General features: G+C 42.9%; 1 protein-coding gene and 1 long non-coding RNA gene across 2 annotated transcripts; one reads left to right on the top strand and one right to left on the bottom strand.

Moving 5' to 3' along the window:
* Nucleotides 1-5,203: 5,203 nt before the first annotated feature.
* On the bottom strand, nucleotides 5,204-17,734 carry SERP2 (stress associated endoplasmic reticulum protein family member 2). Its single transcript, XM_019529877.1, has 3 exons — nucleotides 17,293-17,734; nucleotides 11,998-12,070; nucleotides 5,204-5,630 (listed from the first exon to the last, which is right to left on the bottom strand). Exons 1-3 carry the CDS (start codon nucleotides 17,614-17,616, stop codon nucleotides 5,590-5,592), a joined length of 438 nt encoding a protein of 145 aa, XP_019385422.1. The 5' UTR covers nucleotides 17,617-17,734; the 3' UTR covers nucleotides 5,204-5,589.
* A 4,736-nt stretch (nucleotides 17,735-22,470) lies between these two features.
* LOC109306488 lies at nucleotides 22,471-23,258 on the top strand. The gene is made up of 3 exons (XR_002100006.1): nucleotides 22,471-22,536; nucleotides 22,800-22,869; nucleotides 23,154-23,258. It is a non-coding gene; the product is annotated as an uncharacterized LOC109306488 (long non-coding RNA).
* Nucleotides 23,259-24,501: the final 1,243 nt, after the last annotated feature.

The raw sequence follows: 24,501 nt of genomic DNA, 5'->3' as shown, positions 1-24,501 counted from the left end.
CCTGGCATATAGACTAGACCTGCATATCATTTCCTGGGATAGTTCCACCAGCCGAGTCAAAGCCTCAAAATAAATAAATAGAAAAACAAAAAACCTTTCTCTCAGATTGGGATGCTCTAATTCTTGATAGGTGGGAAGCAGACCCACTGAATAAGGTGTTGGGGAGAGAAATGCCACAAGAGAGCATGAGACCTGGAATGGCTGGATTTGCTAGCTTATCTCGGTGCAGGGTGCCTTCTGCATTAGAGGTGCCAGTAGATAGAAGCTAGTGGATCCCGTTTAAATATCCAGCTGAAGTGTGAATAACTAGGCTAGGTGGCAGCTTGCAAATTGTGGTAGCTGAGGCTGAGAAATTCTATACCCAGAAAATAACCTTGGATTTTATTGGGCTTACTTTGATTCCCATTTTGAAGGCCGCAGTGTGTGCTTATGATGTAAGAGAGTTGGTGTGTTTTATAGCCATGATGGTCTAGGTCCTGAAAGTATACAAGCTGTAAAGATTTCTTTCTGTGATAGCTTTATTGGAGCAACTGCATAATAGGGCAAGATTCTAGATGAGCTTTTGGGCACAAAGTGTTCTTCCTCAGGACTTGTTATAGGCCTCTGAGTATTTTTGCTTTAATTCACCTTGATGTTATGTTTTCACTTGTTGTCTTACAGTGGTAGTCCACAGATAATTGAATTGGTCTTTCAAATAGATCTTCTCATCTCAGTTGACACTCAGAGCCATTTTATACTGAGAATACTTGATCCAACACTGATAAACTCCAGGCATGAAAGTGCTGTAACATGGGATTGCATTGATGCAATTTGAAATTGGGGTAGGTGCAGTGCATTGCCTGTGAGTTTTTTGTACAGGTGTCTAGCTACATTATGACAAACCCAATACAGACACACCCAAGAACTGTTGGACAGTCTATTAGGGATCCTGTATCCTGAGATGTATACAAATTCTGGTTATATTTTGAGAGAGAGTTATCTAGTGATCCAAGGATCACAGAGTAGCCCAGAGTCCCATCCTATACAGGATCCATTTTCTAAGTTTTCTGGCTGTCAGCACCCAGGCAGAGAGCATGTGCTTTGCATTGTAGCCCAGGTAGCAAGAACAAAAAGGTAACAGAGGAAAGGTCAGCAAAAGGCAAATATTCTGAGGGTAAAGTTGCCATGTGAGAGGATGCGGTGTGTTGCTTGCAGGGGCAGAATGTTCAAGTAGAACAAGTAGAAGAACATCCTGGAACAGTCAGTAGACGGGCAAGCCTTGTACGACACCTTGTGTCAGGCGACTATCAGATACAGTTGTTGCTGCACAACTAGTGAAAGAACCCCCTTTCCTTGGAGCAGTATCACTGGACTTCAATTGAGAAAGAAATGCTAAAATGCAAGCTTTTCTCTACCTTGAATTAACGCATGCATGTTCTTATTGTGTGGTTATTTTGCACTGTGGCAAAAGGGGAAAAAGCACACTTGGAGGTGTCAAATCTTGAGCAGCTGATGTAATGATATATAGAGCATATTTTAGGAATGGGAAAAGCTTAGAAGACCTTTGTTTTGCTTTGATAGAGGTGACAAACACCAATTTTAACCAGCCATACACACATCTTTATGAATAGACTGTTCAGAAACTTTTCAATTAATATTTTTTCATCAGAAAATGCTCTTTTTGTTTAAACTGAAATGTTTAGAAAAAATTCTGATTTTATGACAAAGGTGTCTGTGGAAGAATATTTCACAGTTATTTTTATTTCTGAAAAGAAAGATATTTTCTTTTCCAGGGGGCTGGACTCGATGATCCTCTGGGGTCCCTTCCAGTCCAAATGTCTATGAAATCATTTCAGGATTTCAAAAAAACTGCTTTGAATTGTTTCCCCTTGTGGAGATTTTATTTCTACATTATCTCATGACATGTCTAACTGTAGTAGTGCATAATATTTTATCCTTTCTAGCTGAAAGTCTCACATGATATACTAAAATGATTTGGCACTTGGATCAAAGTGTCTACAGCTTGTATTGTAATGAAATAGTTTCAAATTTTCATTATAACACAGACAAGATACTTTGATCTAGTGAAGAGCACTTCAATCAGTACTAAGAATACTGACTGATTAGTAACTTAATGATTTGAGGGGGGATTTAAAATGAGAATAATAGAATATTTCATCTATTAAATTTTTCATATTATTATGGGACATCATAAAATAATGTAAAAACAATAAATAAAGAGTTAAAAGCAATACAAATAACAAAAATAAAAACATAAAATAACATTTCAAAATTCCCCTGAATATTTGTTTGATCCGGTTAGTATGTGGGATTCAATAAAAGAACAAGCAGATGACCACCCACAACAGTTGCACCTTTATCATGTTGTCCTTGTAGCCTGCTGACTTGTGTTCTGACTTTCAATTTTATACCTAACTCATATATAGAGCTTCAAGTAGTTAGTTTTGACCATGGTGGCTATACCTCGGCAACGGTCTTTACAGACAGGCTAAACATTTCACCTGATGATGTTGGTATGTATGACCAGCAATGTTTCTGGAGTAAATTTAACTCCATTATGCAACTGAACCCATAAGATTGACTGTATTTGAGGCATTTAGCACAATGGGGTGCTGATCCATTCATATATAGAAGCAATAACAGAACCTACTACACAGTGTACAGGTCAGATTGAATTTAGTGGCAGCTCCCAGTCTGAGGACTCTGTTTGCCTGACTTGTATAGCCTGCAGTCTTCATCCTGGTGTTTCATTGTAATGAACCACCAAATTCACAGGGTGAAAAGAAGAGTGACTGACATAATCCCCACATACACAGTGCATGCCACAGTGGTGTTGGTGAGAAGTCAACCAGAGAAGTTCCACCAAAGCTACTGTCAGACCCTACTCTGAGTGAGTTGACATGACAAGCTGATCTGTGGTTAAATCCTTCAGTGGCCACCAAGGTATTAATAATGAAGGCCAAAGTACATGGACCAGACATGTGACTTAGACAATGCCTGAATGAATGCCCACCTAGTTTCTATACTGTATGGAGAATGGGAGTGTGGTTGCCCAAGGAAGCAGTTCAGAGACAACACTAAAGAAGAACTTGATTGAGTGCAACCTAGCAACTAACTCATTTGTAAAATATTTCACAGTGATTTATTACTCTGACCAGTAAATAGCCGAAAATGTGGGGCATGGTAAGGGAAGATATATTTTGAATTTAACAGGAGAAATGCCCAAGCCAACAGAAGCTTCAGCAACTGTCGACCTACTTGCATGCTTGTGTGCTTATTGGACCCAGCCTGCAGTCATCTGGACACCCCACACTACACTTGGGTCAAACACCTCTGTTGTGCCGGTCACTGACTATGAAGGACTCTCAATGATTTTGTCTTGGCAGGTATTTCCTCTTACTGTAGAGCTGCACGGCTCCTTACGCGTTGTGTGTAGAAAACCTGTTCTATAGAAGCTAATGTAGTATAAATAGTAATTATGACACCACAAATTCAGCTTCATAATGCCTAAAAATGGGTTTAGGAGCCTTGCTTTTGGCACCGAAGTTCTGAAATTGTGCCCTTAGCACTTGAAAGAAGAAGGTGGATTTCAAAGGCAGCCAATTCCCAATGACTGTCTGGTGGAGTTGGACTCCCAGTGGTCCCTTGTGCCTTTGAAAATCTGTCCCTTAATGGGCTGTGCACTACAACACAGGGCACTCTGGATTAGGAGAGACCAGTCCACAATACCTGGGCGGGGTGGGGAGCACCAAGTAAACAATATTCAGTCTGCAAGAGCACAAGGGAAGGGAAGAGAACTGTACTCTGCCTGTAGATAATTACAGACTTGCACTGCCATCTGAGACTCTGCTTATGGTATGATAGAGACTACAGCTGCTGTTTAGAGGACCAAGGGCTACAAAATATGTCCTCAGCACTGCTCCTGCAGCTCAGCAGCAATAATATATTTCCAAAGGTTCCAATTGTGTTTTGAAAATATATTGAAAAGATAACAGTGTGATGCGTTGGGCCATTCATTAAAGCTGGAGAAAGTTTTGCTAGTCTCTCCTGCATCCTTTCAGCTGCTCAACTGCTGCCTAACCCAACATGCGCCTACAGTTTCCCTTGCTGGGTAAGCACAGCAGTGACACAGCTCTTAGTGAGATGCCCGGGGTTCTAATTTGAGCCAAAGCTTTGCCACTCCAAATAGCTTGTGTGGAGCAGTTTTGCACACACCCAGTAGCGGAAACCTAGCATATACTGGGTTAAGAGACAGCTAAGCAGTGATTTTGAGAGTGTCGGCAATACCAAAATGGTGGATCTAGGTGCCTTAAGATATCCAAGTGCTGCTAGCTACTTCCCATGTTAGGTGCTAAGCGTCTTAGTCACCAAAATCAGAGTTATTCTCTCTGTAGTTCAGTGAACACTTAAATATTGTACATAACGGGGAACAGCATCAACAGGCCCCATTTAGAGCTCCCAGCAGGCCTCTGGGTACTTTGTTCTTGAAAGGGCACTCTGACGAGATCCAAGATGTGGGTTCAGATCCCATCAAGCATAAGAAAGGATTGACCCTGTGTCTCCAACCTCCTCGATCAGTGATTTTCAGCTTTTTTTTTTTCCATTTGCAGACCCCTAAAAGATGTCAAATGGAGGTGCGGACCACTTTGAATTGTAAGTGTAGGTATTTGCATGATTTTGATTGATCATAGTCATCTTTTGTGGATCTCCTTGCTGCTTGCCCCCAGCTTGTACAGCAAGCCCTGCTGCCTTCCCTAGCCTGCCAGAAGCACTGTGGGCCAGACAATGGCTCTGCAAACCAGATACAGCCAGATATAGGCCATGCATTTGACATCTCTACCCTAAGCTATTGGACATAAGGGGGCTGCAATAGGAGTTCTAGCCCTGAATTACATTTTTCAGCCAAAATTATGCAGCGAATTTGTTTCAGGATAACTGGAGCTAAGGATCTGATGAATGCTCATCCCTCAAGAAAGAAATCAGCCAGGTCTGCTTAAAATGTTTATACACAAATATAATACCAGAGGCTGCAGCCTGGCAAATTTTTTATCTATATTTGTATGAAAGTTGATCAGATCTTTTGAAAGCTTTGTACAAATAAGGACCCCATGATCTGACTGCTAGTGTGTGTTACCAAAAAGACAACTGTACCCGTTTGTCTGCTTATAGTGTCAAACATTTGGGAAACTAGAACCAATGTGATAGGGGCACACGTGAATATTTATTTGTAATAAAATCAAATGTCCAGCATAGAACAGAATTCTAATATACACACAAAGTAGAAGCACTTACATGGCCATCACACAAATACATTAGGTAAGAGAATAAATAAATCAACTGAACAGCACTGGAATAGCTAACCAATGTGGTTAATGCGTTAAGTCAACAGAAAAGCAAAATGTCCTTTTCTGTTGTGGCAGTTAAAACATGTATGTACCAGCATGACAGGTCAAAAGGTACTTTGGTCTGACCCACCCAAGAAGAAATGTGCAGGCACTGTCAGGTAAGACCTCTTCACGTGTGTGCCAGGCTAGACTTGTATCTGGTCCACCATGTTGAATGGTAAAGTCAGTGTCGATTCCCTGCTTCTCACATGCCCATCCTGATGCTCTGAATGATTTGAAAGATAGCTGAAAAGGGGAAAAAGACAAAGGGTGGCTGTTGAAGGGCTGACTAACTTCCCTCAGATTCAGTCCTGCTCTCTTATACTGCCACTTTAAAGGGCTGAATGTGACATGTCCTCACCGACGTGATTAGATGTTATCTTGCAAGTGGTTAGATAAGTGGACTTTGAAGTGGGGGCCTCCTCTCTCCATTGCTGCAAAAGGGATTATGCAGCTATCTTCTATTGGCATTAATGAAAGTTACATGTGTAAATCCCTCAGGCGCTGATGGGGGATTAGACCCCTTAGTCTAGAGTGTGTGCAGCCATGCTGCCATGCATAGCTGCATATATTTAACAAGTCAATGGGTTTCTCTCTCGGGAACAATCACTTCTTGTTACCAGGCGGTTTTATAAACCAGCTCCTTATAATTAGGTAGATCAGTAACAGGAATGCAACCCCCTCCAATGTACAAATTACTTTTGCTTACAAGGCTTTCCTGGTTCACAGTTAAGCCTCATCATGACTTGTATACTAGCCATTTCTCTGCCTCTTGCATGCAGGGCCTGATCACACTATAGTATGATCCTATAGTGTTCTCACAGCACACTATAGGAGGTGGTCCTGTACCAAACATAGAGGAAGGAGGGGGTACCCCTCCATTTTGCACAATGGCTCAGTGGTTAGAGCCCTCACTGGGGTTGTAAGATACCTGGGACCAACTGAGGGACCTAATGCAGTTTGAATCCACATCAAACTGCTTTAACCATCAGCACACAGTGTAAGGGCGAAGTTATACATTACATTTAGACCATACTAAATTTGTGGAATGTCAAGCAGTGTTAAAAGTTAGACCATGCTGTGAGCAGTTGTACATTAAGGGTTAACAGTATTTTTTGCCTGCCCAGCTCTGACCTGCAGCTAGAGAACTGGCAAGTAGGGGCATGACTATGAGCCAGGATACCTGGGCTCTATCAGTATGGGGGCAGGGAGGGAAGCTGGGAGTGGTGCATACTGGGATGTTGGAGGACTACAAATTTGTTTGTTTTACCTTTGTGGAGCAGACTGAAGTCAGCCTAACAAGAGCTAAGTTGCACAGCCCAGAGTTAACCCTCACCTGCAGTGGTGCAACTTTGAGATGCTCAGAAGGCACTTCTAGTATGAGTTAATGAACTTTAACATGCAGACGCTCATATTTTAAATGCCCTTAGTATGGTCTAGTGTGTAACTTCACCCTAAGGCAGTATTCCCTTCATTTTCCTGAGGAAGCAACATTTGAACCATTGCTGAAATTGATGCATGTAAAATAATATAAATTATTACAGATGATGGGCTCATACCTGCAAAATTTTACTTATATGAGTAGTCGCATGGAAGTCAATAAGATGACCAGTTTGGGAGGATGGTTTTCCAGGACAAGGAGGCACCCTACAGAACTCACTGATTCAGATGTATCAGAGCAAATGGGCCCTTCTATGCAGAGCTCCACTAACCGTGGGTCTCTGCCCACTTGTAGCACTGGGATCTGTCTGCAACCAGTGCTGAAATGACTTGTTTACTAGCAGCTTGGAACAGAAATATCCAGTCAAAAGAGAAGAGTCTCCCAAATGTCACAGTATACAAAAACTGACTTAACACCAGTGACATTCCATGCCATCAAGTCTGAAACAGAAATTTCAACTGGTATTAAAACGAATGGTATGAGATGGTGCTATATCTGCAGTGAGAAAAGAGCCAAACATTGAAGCACGCTACTGTCTTCCATTATTACACCTCATAAGCTAATTATTAAGAGCCTGATTCTGAAGTCTTTGCCTACGAAACAATATTACTTGTTTTGACAGGCTGCAGGATTGCACTCATCAATTTACAATGCTCTAAGTGCCCTGCAAGTTGGTTGTCATAAAACTCTCACCTGTTATTCTTTTACATTTAGAAAGACAAAATTAAGAAAATGTTGGGGCGGGGGGGAGGACATTTAAAACTAAAATGGCAGAATCTGTAAGATCAGGAAGCCTTGCTTTTAATGCAGTCATTACTGCGAAGTCTGACCCCATAGATGCTTGGCAGAGAAGTCTCAGTGATGTTAAGTCATGGTTAAGAACTACTTCATTCTAGAGAGTGCCATTTTTAAGGGAGTATCTAATAGCCAAATTTAAGGAATTTGTTCATAGTCCCAGGAAGTCAAGAAAGTGACATCAATATATGGTTGTTGAAGACATGACCATAGAACTAAATTTACTGGGTTCAGTTGTAGTGCCCTCAACCAGCCTGCCTCCTGAAGTGGACCTAATGAAACTGTGTCTGCATAGCAGCGCAGAGTCCAGGTCCAGCTCCCTGCAGCGGAGAGCAGGGACTGCCTGAATCTCCAAAGCTCTCCGACTCTTTTTCTGAATCGATTTGGAGAGCTTCGAATTGATTCAGACCTTTTTATTGGTCCCCTGATTTGATTCTGATTTGGAGATTCAGCCACTGAATCGGGCCAGATCTCCAAATCGAATCAGCACCCGAAGCTTCACACAGCCCTAGTCTTCTAATATCAATAACCATAGTGACATTCTCCTGTGGACAGGGTTTTTGGATTTTATTGTTTCTGGCTTTTATTTTGTATATTGATTATATTTGGGATGATTTGTTTTATGTTTTCGCCTGCATTATTGTAAGGGCTTTTTATCCTTCATTTCTCTAAAGCTGTATTTCTTGCTTAAACAAATGTGATTTGCTTTGCAAAGTCTTTTGCACTGTCATTCTGCTCCTATTGCCCTCACAGCTTTGGTTTGCCTGACATGCTGTACATTAGAAACTGACCAATTTTACAGCAGATTCCCTAAAAATCAAACCGCACAGAGAATATGGCTCTGCCCATAAACAAAATGGTAATCAGTTTAGGAATTTCTGACTCCGAAGTGCAGCAAAGAACAGGAAGACAGGAAGGAGCTACTGAAGACATTCAAAGCGAGGGGAAGTGGGGAGTCTAGACCATGACAAGTTAATAACTTAATAATGGTGGGCGAGCAGAGCTGAGAGAATAACAGGGCTAGTAATAAGGCAAGCAAACTAGAGGAGGAGGTGGGAAAGCCAGGCATTGACAGGGACACTAGAGTCCAGAAATGAAGATAATAGTTTCAAAGGATTATGAACAAAAAGAGCAGGTCCTATTGGTAGTACAGCAGCAGCAGCTCAAGTATGAGAAGTATAAGGATGACAAAGCTAAGATGTTAAAACAGTTCTGGTATCCTCTGCTACAGAGAGAGTCGCCCAAGATGAAGTCATTGCTCTAAGGGAGTGATACACGATTGTGTGATATTCATGTGAATATGGCTTCCAAAGAAGTTGAGAGGCTTCCGCATTTTGCTGGATTAAATACCGAGTTCTAAAAGACAGAAGTCCATTCACTCTCAAGCAGTAAAACATGGGTCAAAATATAAGCTGGACAGGGCAGAGGGAAGACATATAAAAACCCACCTAAGCCAAGAGAGCTGGATACAGTGAGACCTGAACCTGAAGGAAATGGTACAGGAAATGAGAAAAAAGTGGAGTAGAGTCAATCCGGGAGTAGTGGTAAAGAAATATATAAAGAAGAAAAAATGGACAGCAAATGATTTTGCATTATGTTATAGAGCGAAGAAAATTTGTTGCAGAGTGTAAAGCACAAATCTGTAAGTACAGTCATACAGTGGGACAGTGTTTAGCCATGTTAGTCTGAAGTCAGGCACCTTAGAGATGAACTGGTTCAGGGAGGCACAAGCTTTCGTAGGCAATAACCTGCTTCATCAGGTGCTCTGAGGTGTCTAACAGAGTGGGGAGAATAATCAGTACAAACAAGAAATGGCAACTGGTAAGTCAGTTTTCCAGCAGAACTGTAAAACTTTATTATCTTATGATAATTGGTTACTGGAATACATAGCCATTGATACTTAGCTTTTTCAGGATTTGGGGAGATTGCTTAATTGCTGCGTTTGCTGCCTCAGATGGCACACACAGACACCAACAAAATGTTGGTGAGAAAGTGTGAGACAAGTACACACAGCTCTGCCATGCATCTGTGTTCTTAAAAAGAACTGATGAAAAATCTTGCAAGCTCTCAATCCCTTCAGTGCATCCTGGTAGGTCAGGAGGGGGTTTCTAACCAACAGAAAGGACCAAACGATGGTCATTCAGGTTCAGGAGTCAAAGGCAGATGTAGATATGCTACCTACATCATTCCCTAATATGCTGTTGAGTGCAAAAATCGCAGTGGTTTTAATATGCCAATCAACATGCCAATAGGCGTGGGTGGAATTTTGATCTACTGCAATAAGAGCAGGGTTCCTCAAGGCAGTATTGCCAGACAAATAGCAGTCGTAAAAAGGGCCACAGATTACATCTGTATGTGATGACAGTAGCTTAGAAGAACTACTCTAAAATGGTCTGTGGAAATAGGAGGCCTTTGTATAATGAACTCCCTATTAAAAATGCAGTCATTGCAAACTTTTAAGATAAAGTATGAATCTCTGACACAGAGCTCTAGAACTACAAAGATAGCTATCAAAGCCACATTGTTAAGATGACTCTTAAGATAATGAGACTGATTCTTTGGTTCTGGCACAGGTAAACTCCCCATGTAAGTCAGCAATGGTGTAGCATAATTAAAGGAAGCAGGATTGAACTCGATCTCATGCGGATGTCTTACTTGAAAGCAAATGGAAATAAAACTAGCATTTTCTTTATTGATTTATTCGTAACAATGAGGGTTTTTTTTCCCAATTGCCCATGGATTTTCCTGTGTTTTCTGGGAAACAAGACTGAGGTTTTGCCTTTGTGCTGTTGTTGTAGATCACCTATTACAGTGGGGCCTCAATCAGGATCCTCAGGCACCTCCACAACAGAAATAAGAAATACATTGGAAAGCAGCACATAGTGTTGCTGTTTGTTCTTTCTGGCTAAGGATGTTTTAAGCATCTTGATATCTTGTCAAGAGAAGCAGTTATTATTTCTTGAGATACTGACAATACATTGGATGTACCTAAGAAGTGGTTTCATTTCTTTTTATTGTCCGCATAAGATAATAAAGTCCACATAAGATAATAAAGCTCACAAGAAGCCAAAGATATGGACAAAGATGGGACCTGCAGGCTAGCTGAAAGCCTGAGCTCTAACAGTGAGTAGTCTAATATTGTGGTGTCTGTATGTTTGTTAGCTTTAGCAGTAGGTAAGCCCAGAGGCAACCTGCATATTTTGTGCATACTTAAAACTCTTGACTTCAGTGGGGAGAGGAGTTAAATTTAAAAGGAATGCAGGCTCAAAACCAGCACTGTTCAGAGAACACTTTTTAAAAAAATTGGAATGGGCTGTATTTGCCATCATTGCTGGTTGCTTTTGGGGGGCATGAAATTCTATACATGACACTTACAAAAAATAAAAATAAAAAAAAAAGAGAACATAAAGTTCTCAAAAATGGCATTTGTTAAGATTGGACATAAATCCACCAGTCCTGTATTCATGAAATAGTTCAACACCCATAGAGAGCTCTGTAGGCGAGTCCAAAACCAATGAACTAATCCTAATATAAAAGAAGGTGATGTTATATCTAAACATGATCAATACCATGTTGGGGCACTTTTAAAGAGATTACTTTAAGCATACTTTAGTGCCCATAAAAATCCCAGACATGATTTTGGAAAAGATAACCAAAAGTGGTCTTGTACAATATAGGTGATTGAAGAACACACTTTCTTTCCCATTATTCTACCCATGAACCTCCCACCTCATCTGGAGAGACAACTTTGAAGCTGGGTCAGTCTCTCCCAGCAGCAGTCACTTCTCTGAATCTACCCACAAGCTTAACTGAGCCGAAACTGGAGCAGCAGGCATTGTGTTTGGGATAGCTATCCACCAAAACCTGGGATGATGCAAAAAACTCATTTCATGGGCCACTGGATACATTTCAAATGGTAAACACCATTTGCTATTACCATCTCAGGTAAGACTGAAACCCACAACTCAAAGGTGAAAAAATACTGATAACTGAACAGGCCCTGAAACATCCAGGCCCCCAGGATAAATAAAACTCATTGTCTAAACTGAAGTGAGAGATCTTTCTGGTTAGGATTCATTTGCTAGACTTAATAATAAAGACTTGCAAGAAAAAAAAAGGGAACAAGTTAAGCCACTTGCACTCTCCAGATGTTTTTGTTATACACATACACGTTTCACTGGAACAGACCCCGAGCCTCGTTGCAGGCCAAGGTTTGTACTCTATCTTTCAATACAGACAGAGGTTCCAATTAGCTGCTAAAACCTGTGTGCATATTTCCAGTGGCAAATGCCTGCAAACTTTTAAATTCTGTTCTCCTTTCAGTTCCTCCCCTTCCCACTCCCACTTCTTGATCTATTCTCAATAGTTTATTCCTACCTGATCCACAGACAACAAAAACAAACAGAGCCAGCAGCCATGGTCCTACAGGATATTTCTCCTCTTGTGGCCGCTAAAATGGGAGGGGGAAAGAAGATTTCAGTCTGTTAGCAATCTGACCTTTTGCTCGTTAGCTCATTTAAAAAACAGAAGCAGAAAGGCAAGATAAAGAATGATGTGGTTTTGACTTCAAACCTCAAACAGTGAACAAACTCAAACATTCAAACATAAAACAAGGTATTCTGCTGCCATAACTGCTTCACAGCAATGATAAGAAGTTGAAATGAAAAACAATACAGTAACAGAAGAATGACAGTTGTATTTACAGGAGAGTCTGCTCTGAGGTCAGAAAGCTTAAGGGATTCAGTAATGCTCAAATCTGGTTTTTCCCCTTTAAAGAGGACTTAATTAATGCCTCTCTCAGATTATTTTCAGATCTGTCATCCTGAGTTTCTCAAGGGAAAAGGGCAAGTGAGGTGGGTTTTTTTCCCCTTACTATTTGCTTATCTATTTCCTTCCTCCGTTAGGCTGTTTACAACCCTCCCTTGTTTTATCTACATTGTAAGCTCTTTGGGATAAAGAACATGGCCTTATGTATTTTGTGAGATACTAGATGTTGGATTTTTAAAGTAATAATAAGGTTCCCTGACGGTGCTGTTGGCTGAAGAACACACATATGTACACACTCATAGATCCAATGTCTGTCCACTGGAGAGGAAGTTGTTAAAATCAAATTAAAGTGTACTATAATTGTTTGTCAGTATGTGCCAAAAAATATCCTTAAGCTAAAAATAAATTTAGTTTCAACTAGTTTCTACTCTAGATAACTTCTTTTGAGGCAGCACAACTGAGCGTTCTAATATGTAGCTTTGAAGGGGAAAGGAAGAAAGAATGTCATGTTTTATGGTCACTTTGAACTACTGAGTTTTGTTTTGATACATGATTATTGTTGGGAGCCTGATACACTAGAGGTTTTTGTAATGAAGAATGAATGCAAACATGTTTTCTGTAGGATTTCAAAGATGACATAATGAAAAAAGTCCCTGCAAATTTCTGAAAATGTATATCTATTAGCAGACACCTGCTGTAGCTTTTCTACCTGATGAAGAGTAGTTTAAACATCAAATTAATAATTATGACTTTAACTTGTTTAATATGTTGGCTTTAGCCATGCATACTGGCAGAATTAAATGTATAAAAATGCCATTAAATAACACTTTTCCAAACTAGCCAAATAACTGAACACATATTTTATTTCCTCAGTTATTTCATCTTACATTAAGCATCTCTAGTTGTGAAAAGGAAAAAAAAAACAGAATAGGCAAGGAATAAGCAAGTGTCAGTCCAAAGATCCCAGCATTAGATCAAATTTTGTATGATAAAAGAGTGCACAAGAAGATCAAGTTTGCCAGTGGAGCTAATAATGATCTATCATGATCATGCTTTCAAGATAGCCTACAATTATAGGCTCACAAAAACGGCAAATGTAGAGAGGCTTTTTCCCCCACCAAGATCTGAGCAGAGGCTTTTATGGGGCCCTGAGATATTAGGCATATAATCAATAGTAGCAGGGGATTCACAGAGCTCTAAGATAAGGAAAGTAAAAGAGGAATTGTTTGTTCAAGTTGTGGAAATACTGATAGAGGAAGGAGGGTGTTGTGGTTAAGACTCTTGGCAGGACTCGGGAGACAATTTTCAGTTCCAAGCTCTGTTGCAGATGTCCTGTATCACCCTGAGAGAGTGACTACACATCACTGTGCCTCAGTTCTCCAAAATGGGGGATAATAATTCCTGATTTCTACCACCTATTTTGTCTAGATGAGATTACAAGCATTTTGGCACAAGCAGTATATGTTACTATGTGTTTAGACAGGCCTCTCACAGTGCAACCCAGTTCTTGGTTTAGGTCCATAAGTAAATACCAATGTTATTAATAGTTCTGCAACACTAATTTAAAACTGCTTTATTTTGAGCACCTCAGAACTGCAGCTAATACCTAGCTAATATCTAGAAGTTTTTGCTAGGACAGCTCCCATGAGCTTGAAGTGAAGTCATTTGGAGGGGAGGGGAGAATGGCAAAAACATGGCTGAGAGGTGTGCAGCCCACATGGGAGGGGGAAGGGAAAAAAGGGAGAGAAGGGGAAGTTTTAGTGAAAAGGACAGAAGCAAAAGAAGTGGGGGAAGGGAAGAAGCAAAGGGAGGACAGAGGAGAGGGATACTGTTTTGTCATCATCTACTGCAAAGAATAGGCACCTGATATGAGTCAAGAGACTTGGGGTCTGGTCCTAGGTCTTCCACAGACCTACCTTGTTAACTTGAGTATGTCAGGACATGCCTATGCTATGTCCTACCATACTGTAGAGCACTGCCATAAAAACATGCCCCTCCAAATCTTCCCAAGACTGGAAAAAATGTAAAATACCCTCCATTAGAATGGTGCTGGGGATGTCCCAATTAAACCCATGCTGGAGAATTACCTTGGAGATGTACCGAACAGGAGTTATATGACATCATTTCAGTATTTAGTAACACAGAGAACAGGAATAAGTAAGTGGGAGGAGAGAAGAGAGGGTGTACTTTTGTTCCAGCCCTGCCTAGCATAGTTACAGTACAGACATGTCCATAACCTATTTGTACCACTGTTTCCCCATCCCCATAAATGGTGCTAAACAAGCTCCTGTATTTTAAAGATCTCTGATTGAAAAGTGCTTTCTAAGGACTTAATCCTGCACCACTCCACTCATGGGGATTTTTGCACTGACATGACACAGTATGGAATCAAACCTAAGTGCCTCAGCGTGATTAGAAACAGAGAAGCATTGAAATCACGAAAAATGTCTTCGACATTAGAGGAAAACATCCGTTAGTCTCTCATACTTCAGCCAGAAAGACTACTTCAGACATCAGCAAGTGGCAGGAACAATAGAAAAAAGCAGATTCACTTGACTTGGGGATAAAGGGAAAAAATAAGCTGTACTGTACTGTGTGTCATTGGCAGGACATTGTTTCACAGAAGCACATTTTTCAAATGAGCCTGCAATATTTTATGGTAAACACCAACAGTTTTATGCTTTCACTTTTCAAAAGAGCATTTAAGGTCACCTTTAAAAAGTGTGAGTATGTTTCAGTTGTGTTAGAATTAAACTATTGCCAAATCTTGTTGAACAAAAGTCCCACTTTTCAGGCTGACATAGTCGGTCAGAATTGTAGGATGGGGGTGTTGTAGGAGGCTGATTTAGTTCCAAGAGCTTCTTGACAACGTGAAGGACACGGCACTGAATTTCAAGCACTTTTCTGCCATTGTAACAACAGGGTTCCCTTTGAAACAGTTTACCTGCTGTGAATATGGGGCAAAAAGCTTTGAAGGAATAGGGGGATGATATTACCAAACTATTTTCCATGAAATTCACTCTCATGGGTGGACTTAGCTAAGCAAGAGCTTTTAAACAAGTTAAAGCAAACAAGAACTAAGGATTAAAATAACAATCTCTCCCACTAACCAACGTTCTGAGAGTATTTTCAAAATTAAGCAGCTGAAATGTCAATAGAATGGCCCAATAATCGGGTTTAACTAATAAGCAGATGCATGAAGCTAAGCATAGCTCTTCAGCGTTCAAACTTAATGTATACAGCAGGTACACAAGTGTGACTATTGCCCTCCTCACATGTTTTTTCCAAAGGCATAAACAGGATTTCTGTGGCTGGAAGGTTATTGCTTCACTAGCCTTTTGTGCCAGCAGAGCTACTGAAGTCAACTGTATTCCAAGGCTCAATTTCCACTGTACACAGGAGCAGGAGGGAGCCCTAAGTGATGAAAGGGGACCATACCCAGTTGCCTCTTTTGTATTCAGGCAGTCCTGGGACTTACGACACAATTGGTTCCTGAAAACCTTGTCTTAAGTTGAAACATTGTAACCAATTTTCTCATAAGAAACAATGTTATAAATGGGGGATTGGTTCCTATTTTCACCAAAAATAGCCCAGAATTTTGTACTCAATCAATTATAGATGAGTAATCTAGCTACATCAATGTATTTCTATTGTAAATAGCAAGCACATTGATTTGGAAGGACTTCTTTGAGGTGACTTTGCTGGACTTTTTGAAGCATTCTTGGCAGGAGTCTTCTCAGGAGCCCTGGCTGCAGGTTCTTGTCTGCTTCTTAAAGAAAGCGTCCAGGAAACAGATGTTTGGACAGATGTTCTGCAGGGAGATGAGCGACGCAGTGAACTTGTTCGCTGGCATGGCATCACATTGGATCAAGCGTTGTAAAATCGAAACGGACTTCATGAAGTTGAAACAGGATGTCAATTTACAACTGTTGTAAGCGCAAAATGTAACTCGAAACATTGTAAGCTGAGGACTGCCTGTATTGCCAAGGAAACATGTCTTGCCAAGAAAACATGATTAAGCTTAGATTGGTCTTAGTGAGCTTACTGAACTAAGCTCAGCCTGTCTTCCTTGTCCTGACAGTACCAGAAGTACCTGAATGTCTCACGCAAGTCAAATAGCACTCTCTTGTCTCGGCCACAGAGGCCTTATACTTCCTCTGACAGCATTTTGCCCAGGAAAGCGTGCTGCTTTCTTTCAAGCGAAGTTGAATAAATCTTGGTGTTTTAATCTCCTGCAAGCCGGGTGGCCCAGGAAAACTGAACAAAATAACCCCTCACCAGGTAGCAAGAGAGCTCGGACTTGATTTTCATGCCTGTACACTTTTCAGTGGCTACGAGTGGCTGCCCGTAGCCCTACTGGATTTTGCTGTGTGTCGTTCCTCACTGGGGATGTGGGGTGGGTTATGTGTGCGGATTTCTCAAGTGGCTGAGGGGAAGGTGTGTATGTGTGGCAGTGCCTGCATGGAGGGACTTGCTTTCTGCATGCCAGTCTCTCAGTCTCGCCCCATTTGGGTATGCAGGTGGACAGTGTGGGTCTCTCCCTCCCAGAGAAGGATTGTGCTGTGTGCTTTTCACAAGACCCCAGCACTTTCACTCACTGCAGTGTGAAAATGCCTCCATTCATCGTTTCAGAACAGGGGCTCCTGATTTTAGCATCAGGCTCTTTCACACACTCTGGCTCAGCCTGGAGCGCTCCCTCCGGGCAGCACCAAATGGATTAAAAAAAATTAGAAGAAGATCATCCTTTCCACTCCCCAGCCTGGAGCTCCAGCTGCCTCTTAACCCTTCAGCTCCCAATTCCCCACTTTACCCCTTCTGCTGGGCTGAGGACTTATTAGGAGATCACCGTTGTCCTCCCCCTCCTCCCAACTCCTATCCCTCTTCCCGTCCTCCCGGTCACCTTACCAGGGTTTTGGCTACGTTCCCTCTCTGTGTGATGTTTTTGCTGTGCTTTTCGTTTGCCATCCGGATCCGCTGTTTGGCCACCATGGCTTTGGGAAGGGGTGGGGATTTAAGTAGCTGGGAGATGCCTGAGGCCGAATGATTTGCTGTGTCTGGGTTGGGACAAGTCAAGAAACACCCCTGCCCCCTCTTTCCCCCCGAGTCCTGGGTAGACGCAGCTGCCCACAGCCCCTGTGCTGTTTCCTCAGCCTCCCCCAGCCCACCCACCCCCCTGCAGACAGAGAAGCGGGTGGCTGGAAGGATGGATGGACGGAAGTAATCTCTCATCTCAGGAAACCCTCGCGTGCTTCATCCTACCCTTCCGGTCCCCTGCTTCCCAAGCGTAGGCGGCACCTGGCAGGGCAGCGGCAGCGCAGCCCTTCCTTGATCCCGCTGCCTTGCCTGTGCGGAGAGCCCCCGGCACGTGCCCCCGCACCGGCAGGCAGAGCGGCAGCGGCAGCCGCCCCGCCCAGGGGCTCGGGCTCCGGGTTCCATCCATGGAACGCTGGAGACAGCTACGTTCTATGTGGCCGCGCGGATTGGCTGCTCGAGAGGGCGGGGCAGAAGTAGCGTTCCACCCCCTGCCTGCCGCGTTCTGCCGCCCCGGGGCTGCTGTGCGCTCGGGCTCCCGTCCGCTTCTGCGCCCAGCGGCGAAGCCTGCCGAGTAGCAGCGGGGGAAGCCAGCGCCCTGCTCAGCCCTTAGGTCGGGGCCCTCCAGCAGCGGGGGGGTGGGAATTTGGAGAAGAGGAAGCACGAAGGGGGGAGGAAGGGAAGCGGAAACGTGGAGGTGGGCAGCTCTGGGGCCAGGCAAGGGCACACTGGGCTGCATGAGTAGAAGTGTTGCCAGCAAATTGAGGGCAGCGAGTCTTCCTCTCTAGTCAGCACGGGTGAGGTCACATCTGGAGTCCCGTTTTGGACCCCCTGCTGCAGAAAGGATGTGGACAAGTTGGAGAGAGTTCAGTGGAGGGCAGTGAAAATGGTGAGGGGCCAGAGGACATGACTTATGAGGAAAGCTGAGGGAACTGGTCTTATTTAGTCTGAAGGGGGGATTTAATAGCAGCCTTCAACTACCTGAAGGGTGGTTACAAAGAGGATGGAGTTAGACTGTTCTCAGTGGTGGCAGATGACAGAACAAGGAGCAACCGTCTCAAGTTGTGGCAAGGGAAGTTTAGTTTAGATATGTGGAAAGTCTTTTTCACAGAGAAGGTAGTGAAGCACTGCAACAGGCTGCCCAGAGAGGTGGTGGAATCTCCATCCTTGGAGATTGTAAAAACCTGGGTAGACAAAGCCTTGGCTGGGACAAACTAGCTGGGGATGGTCCTTCTTTAAGCAGGGAGTTGGACTAGATGACCTCCTGAGGTCTGTTCCAACCCTAATTTTCTATGAGTCTAAGGGGCCAGGAATTTGTGAGAAAGTCTCATGCCACCTACCCAAAGCTGTAGCGTGCCCACCACTGTCTAGGCCAGGCATTCTCAACTGGGCGCCACAGCACCCTGGAGTGCCTTGAGTTCCTTTCAAGGTTGGTACAAGGTGCCACTCAATGTTAGCATTTGCCAGGGGGGAAACATGATTTGCAAGCTATTCATAGCGATTCCAAACAGAAATCCATGGGGCTAAAACCATTCTGCCCTGGTGTGGTCTTCTGGAGTTCTTTGCAACAAAAAAACTGCTATACTATTTTTCTGGAGTCTAAAAAACCAAGCAAATACTCAGAGCTGGCATTTTCTGAGGGTGCTTCAAGTCTAAAAAGGTTGAGAACCACTGGTCTAGCCCAGTGCCAAGATTCATTCAACTTTTCTCTAGGCTTACCAGGAGCATAATGACTGGAGGCAAACACCCCACCCCAAAGATAAGTGTGAATACACAGAGAATCAGAACTTCCTAGACCTTAAATGCCAGAGGCTGCAAGTAGGAAAGGAACAGGGGAAACACCCTGGTCATACCCAGTTCACTCTTCCTTTCAGTCTCCACTCTCTGCCATGTGTGCTAAAGGATACTGGGCAAGATGGACCTATTGTCTGACCCAGGAAATGGCAGTTCTCGTGTTGTTACAAGGAATCCTCCCATCACGGGGGAAACAAAAGCCCCAGACAGGAACTACATCCTTCATTTCTGTGCTTTATAGAATCAGTCTCCTGCAAAAAGGGAACAGGACATTTTCAGTGTGTGCATGTGTCCCTGTCCTTCCAGAATGTCAGTTTGGTTCATCTGGCCTCAGCTGTGGCATACAAAGCAATCAAATTATAACAAAAAACAGTAATTGGTAAAAGCTACCTTGCCAGTCTGGGAGAAGCAGTGTCCATATCAGACGATAGCAGCAGAGATAGCAGGTAGACTCCAATGTAATGCACAACAAAGTGATTCCTGACAACAGCACAAACATCTGTGCCAACTGATGACCCCTTTTCTAGTGCTTCATTTTACCATATATCAAATAAGTTAAAAATATTTCTCATTAACTTGTATGCAACTGCCCTTTAGAGGCATGCTATCAGATTTCAGAACCTTGCCATGTTGTTTTCCCATTGGAGGAGAAACCAGTTCTGAAGAGGGTTACTTGTTTGTTCCCTGCCCTGCCACTGATATCTTCTGTGACCTTGGGCAAATCATTTAATTTCCCTCTGTGTGACCCATGGAGGAAGTGTGCTCATCTTGGGTTTCACCCAATTCCTTGTAACCTGTAATTCCTCTTACACCATTGACACCAGCCTTGTGTGAGTACAGTGGACACCAAATTAATAAAAGATGGGGCAGCAGAACACCGCAGTTGGGCTCTGTGGGGGATCTCGGCTAGTGCTCATTTCTCAGGAAGCAACTTTGCATCAAGAACTGACAAAAGCTTAGAGTTATTGCCACAGCCAGAAGTCTCCTGCTGCTTCAAAAGCAATCAAACTAAAGTTACCTCATAGAAGTAAAACAATACCGTGCTTCTTCAAAGGGTACATGTTAATTGTATGCTAAGAAAAAGAATATTTATATCTGTCTAAGTGCACAACTTGGAGACTCCTGCCACAATGCTGAATATAATTTTAAAGAAACGGTCATAAAAGTGCATGGTTAAAAAAATTCTACTCCTGATAGACTTGAGGATGGCTTCCAAATGTCAGTACCAATCATCAAAAAATTGAATAGGTACCACGACTGGGCGGTACACATCGAGGGCTATAAGCTGTACAGAAAGGATAGAGTGGGGAGGAGAATGTCAATGTCTTCATCAATGACTTGGACGAGGGAGTGAAGTGTACTCCGTCCAAGTTTGTGGATGATAGAAAACTGTAGGGAGAAGTGGACACACCGGAGGGCAGGGAACAACTACAGGCAGACCTGGACAGGTCAGACAAATGGGCAGAAAACAATAGAGTGCAATTTAACAAGGAGAAATGCAAAGTGCTGCACCTAGGGAGGAGAAATGTCCAGCACACCTACTGCATAGGAAATGACCTGCTTGGTATCACAGAAGTGGAAAGGGATCCTAGTGGACTCCAAGATGAACGTGAGTCATCAGTGTGATGAAATCATCAGCAAAGCTAACTGCACTTTACCATGCATCAGCAGATGCATGACAAACAACCAAGGAGGTGATACTTTCCCTCTATTGGGCACTGGTCAGACCGCAGTTGGAGTACTGCGTCCAGTTCTGGGAGCCACACTTCAAGAGGGATGTGGATAACCTGGAGAGGGTCCAGAGAAGGGCCACTCGTATGGTTAAGGGCTTGCAGGCCAAGCCCTACGAGGAGAGACTAGGGCACCTGGACCTCTTCAGCCTCTGCAAGAGAAGGTTGAGAGGCAACCTTGTGGCTGCCTATAAATTCATCATGGGGGCACAGAAGGGAATTGGTGAAGCTCTGCTCACCAAGGTGCCCCTGTGGGTCACAAGAAATAATGGCCATAAGCTAGCCATCTTCAAGAGGAGGTTAGATAGGCATCTGGCTGGGGTCATCTGAACCCAGCACTCTTTCCTGCCTATGCAGGGGGTCAGACTCAATGATCTATTGAGGTCCCTTCCAACCCTAACATCTGTGAATCTATGAAAGTCAGTATTTCCTAGGTAATGCTGAAGTAGAGCAAGACCGTCAGTTGTTGTTGAACATTCTGCTGCACGATGGAGATGCGGGTTTCAGTCCCTGCTCTCAGGACTAGCTCTATCTTTTATCCAATGACTGTCTGACATGTAGTGTATTATGTCTTGATTCACCCTCCTGAATTTTAAGCACCTCAGGGACCAATCTGGGTGTTGTCCTGAGTGTCCACAGGCATGAAGGCCTTTACCTTCACAACACTCGTGCAAAACAAAGAAGCACTGTCATCCCCATATTGGAGATGAACTAAGACTGAGAGAGGCTAAGACTGAGAGAGGCTAATGCCCTGGCCCACCAAGATACTTAGTTATTTAAATTCTCTTTAGGTGTCTGACTATCACTAGCATCAGTGGGGCTAATTAGTGTTGTGGCTCTAGATCTAAATGATGGAGCCTATTTTAACTCTAGTCTATGAAGCCCCAGGCAACCCTCTGACAACTATTTTCCAGTTAAAATTCCAGATCGATTCCCCTTAGCAAACCAAAATCAGATCCTTCCTTCAGTGCCCAAGTGGAAGTGATTCTTATTGGGACATAGGGGATGTGTACCAATCATTTGACCCCAGCAGACTTCCTGCCCTTGGGGCAGGGGGCTGCACCTGATGATCTTGCAAGGTCCTTTCCAGCCCTAATGTCTATGAAATCCTATCTCACTTTTGCCTTATGATTTCCACCATCTCAGTGTTTCTTAGCTGCACAGGGCAGAGCCTTTCTGAGCATGTCCATTGGTATCTCTAAACATAATGCAAGTAGGCAGTTAATTATCTTTAGCACCCTATTTTAGAAGTGTTCCCTTTAAATTAGCAGCAGATGCTTTTATTTGGCAAAGTACTTAAACATATGCAGAAATGCCAGTGAAGTCTATAGGATTTCGGCTTGAGCTTAAGTGTCTTTCTGATTAGGAGTGGACTTTGTAAACATGCTTTAACTTAAGCACATGCTCAACACCTTGTTGAATCAGGGGTAAAACTACTATTGACTCCTGTATTGTCACAGTCAGCCTCTACACTGGTTGTTACTAGATACATCAGTAGAGTATATAGCAACCAGACCAAGTTGCTCATCACACGTCAAGGGAACCCCTGAGAAGTCCTTATAGCACATACCATAGGAATGTGGTGATGCATGCTGTAAGTGTGTGACTCATTTCAGTCAGTGATGAATGGTAAAGAAGAATATGAATGGTAACAATCTTTTTATTGTTTTATTCAGTGATGCTTTTCTTCCATTTCCCTCCTTTCTCTCTGTTTCTTTTCGGGGCATATTCTGGCACTTGCAAACATCCACTCAGTCCAATTCTCTGGGAGTTTCTGCAGGCTTCACTTCATGTGACAGCTTGAAACAACAACAACAAAAAAGGCAACTTAAAAGCTTTCCTTCTTGTCTTCCCTAGACTTTCTTCTCATCATCTGGACTACCCCTCTATGAATGGTCTCCAGCAAGTAGTTTGCTGTTCTTCCATGGTAAGATCTGGAAATAATTGACTTCCCCACATTTATTTCCATCACTGAGTGAGCTTGTCTAATCATGTTGTGGGCTTTTCTCTGCAGCTCATGTTCCTAACTCAGAATAAGGCCTTTTTTTTTCTTGCACACTTCATTTATTCTGCTTATCCAGGATGCACAGTTGCCAATAAAATATGAGAAAATTATTGTTTAAATAGTTTCAAACCAGTACCATGTGTTGAAAAATTTAAAAATGCTTTGAGTTCCTTAACTGCCTTCTTCAGCACATGTGTCTCAAATAGCTTCAGCTCCAGGATCCTATCTACCTTGATGTGTCATTGAAAACCTTTGATCAATGATAATCAGACCAGGGCTTGCAACCCACAAGCAACTCTTCAATATATTACCTGCAGTCCCTCCATTCATTGAACATGTCTTTCCTTCTATTTGTGAATAATGCAATGAATGCAAGTACAGACTATGGGGTTTGTCCCATTGCCTTAAGGGCATGTGCAGTGTTGTGGCTCTTTGAGTAAGACTGACCCCTCCTGCGGCCAGGCAGGACTGAGTGCCACTGCTTTAAATGCTGTGGAATCTGGATGATCTGAACCTCCCTTTCAAACAAACTACCAGCCTTTTCTGTGTTTGATGCCCTTTGTACTGCCTATATGCAGCATCCCTCTCTGGTACTGTCCTGTATAGTTCTAACCATACTGCTGATTAATGACAAATAATGAACACAGAAGCCAGCCAAACAGGTTGGCTAATCAGGCATTTACTCTTTTGGCATAGTTTACTAATCTAAATAAGATGAGATTTACTGGAATCTGTTTTCAGACGTGTATCCCAATGTTTTCTTTTGCTGGCATAACAAAGGCTGATGTAGATTTTTTTTTTCAGTAGCAAACTGCCTTGAGCAAATGTACTTGTCACAGGAAAAGAGACTCGGATGTGTACAATTTTCTGCCTGTATCTAGCATTTGCATGTACTTCAAGGACAGGCAGTGTATATGAAGGTTATTTGTATGATGTATGAGGCGGAGAGAAGAGACACATACCTGTTCTGCGATCATAATGAGGCAAGGACAAGATGGTACCCAGACTGCTGCTGACAGATTTCTAGTTCACAAACAACGTGACTAGTATGTATTCACCTACCATTGTCTTAAAGTTAATACATCCTCTAGGCCAAACCATATCTTTCTGGGAGTGTGGTTCATCAAGAGACATTTCTACTGATGACTGACTGAAACAAGGTAATACTACTGGCTGCTTTTTTTTTTTTTTTTTTGCCTTACTCTGAAGCATTGGAACATTAGCCCTGCTGAGCCTTGGGGTTTTTGGTGGGGATGAGCTTATAGTCCTTCTATTATTTAGAAAACTCGGAGGTTCCTGGCTAGAAGGTCCCGTTCTTCCCCCCAGGGTCAGACTGATCACCAGATATGGAGTCAGGAAGGATTTCCACCCCTAGGTCAGATTGGCAGTGACTGTAGAGGGTTTTGCCTTCCACTGTAGCATGGGTCATGTTGCTCTTCCTAGGATGGTCTGAACATATCTGAGTCCATTAATTCCCTGTCCTTGCATTGACAGGTCTTGGCAGTGAGCGACCTTGTCTCCCCCGTTTTAACCATGGGAAGTTACTGGGTGTTC

Source organism: Crocodylus porosus, unplaced genomic scaffold (genome assembly GCF_001723895.1).
Source record: "Crocodylus porosus isolate Cpor-Errol unplaced genomic scaffold, CroPor_comp1, whole genome shotgun sequence".
Lineage (NCBI taxonomy): Eukaryota > Metazoa > Chordata > Crocodylia > Crocodylidae > Crocodylus > Crocodylus porosus.
Note: the sequence above shows the minus strand (reverse complement) of the source record. Positions and strands in the feature narration are given on the sequence as shown.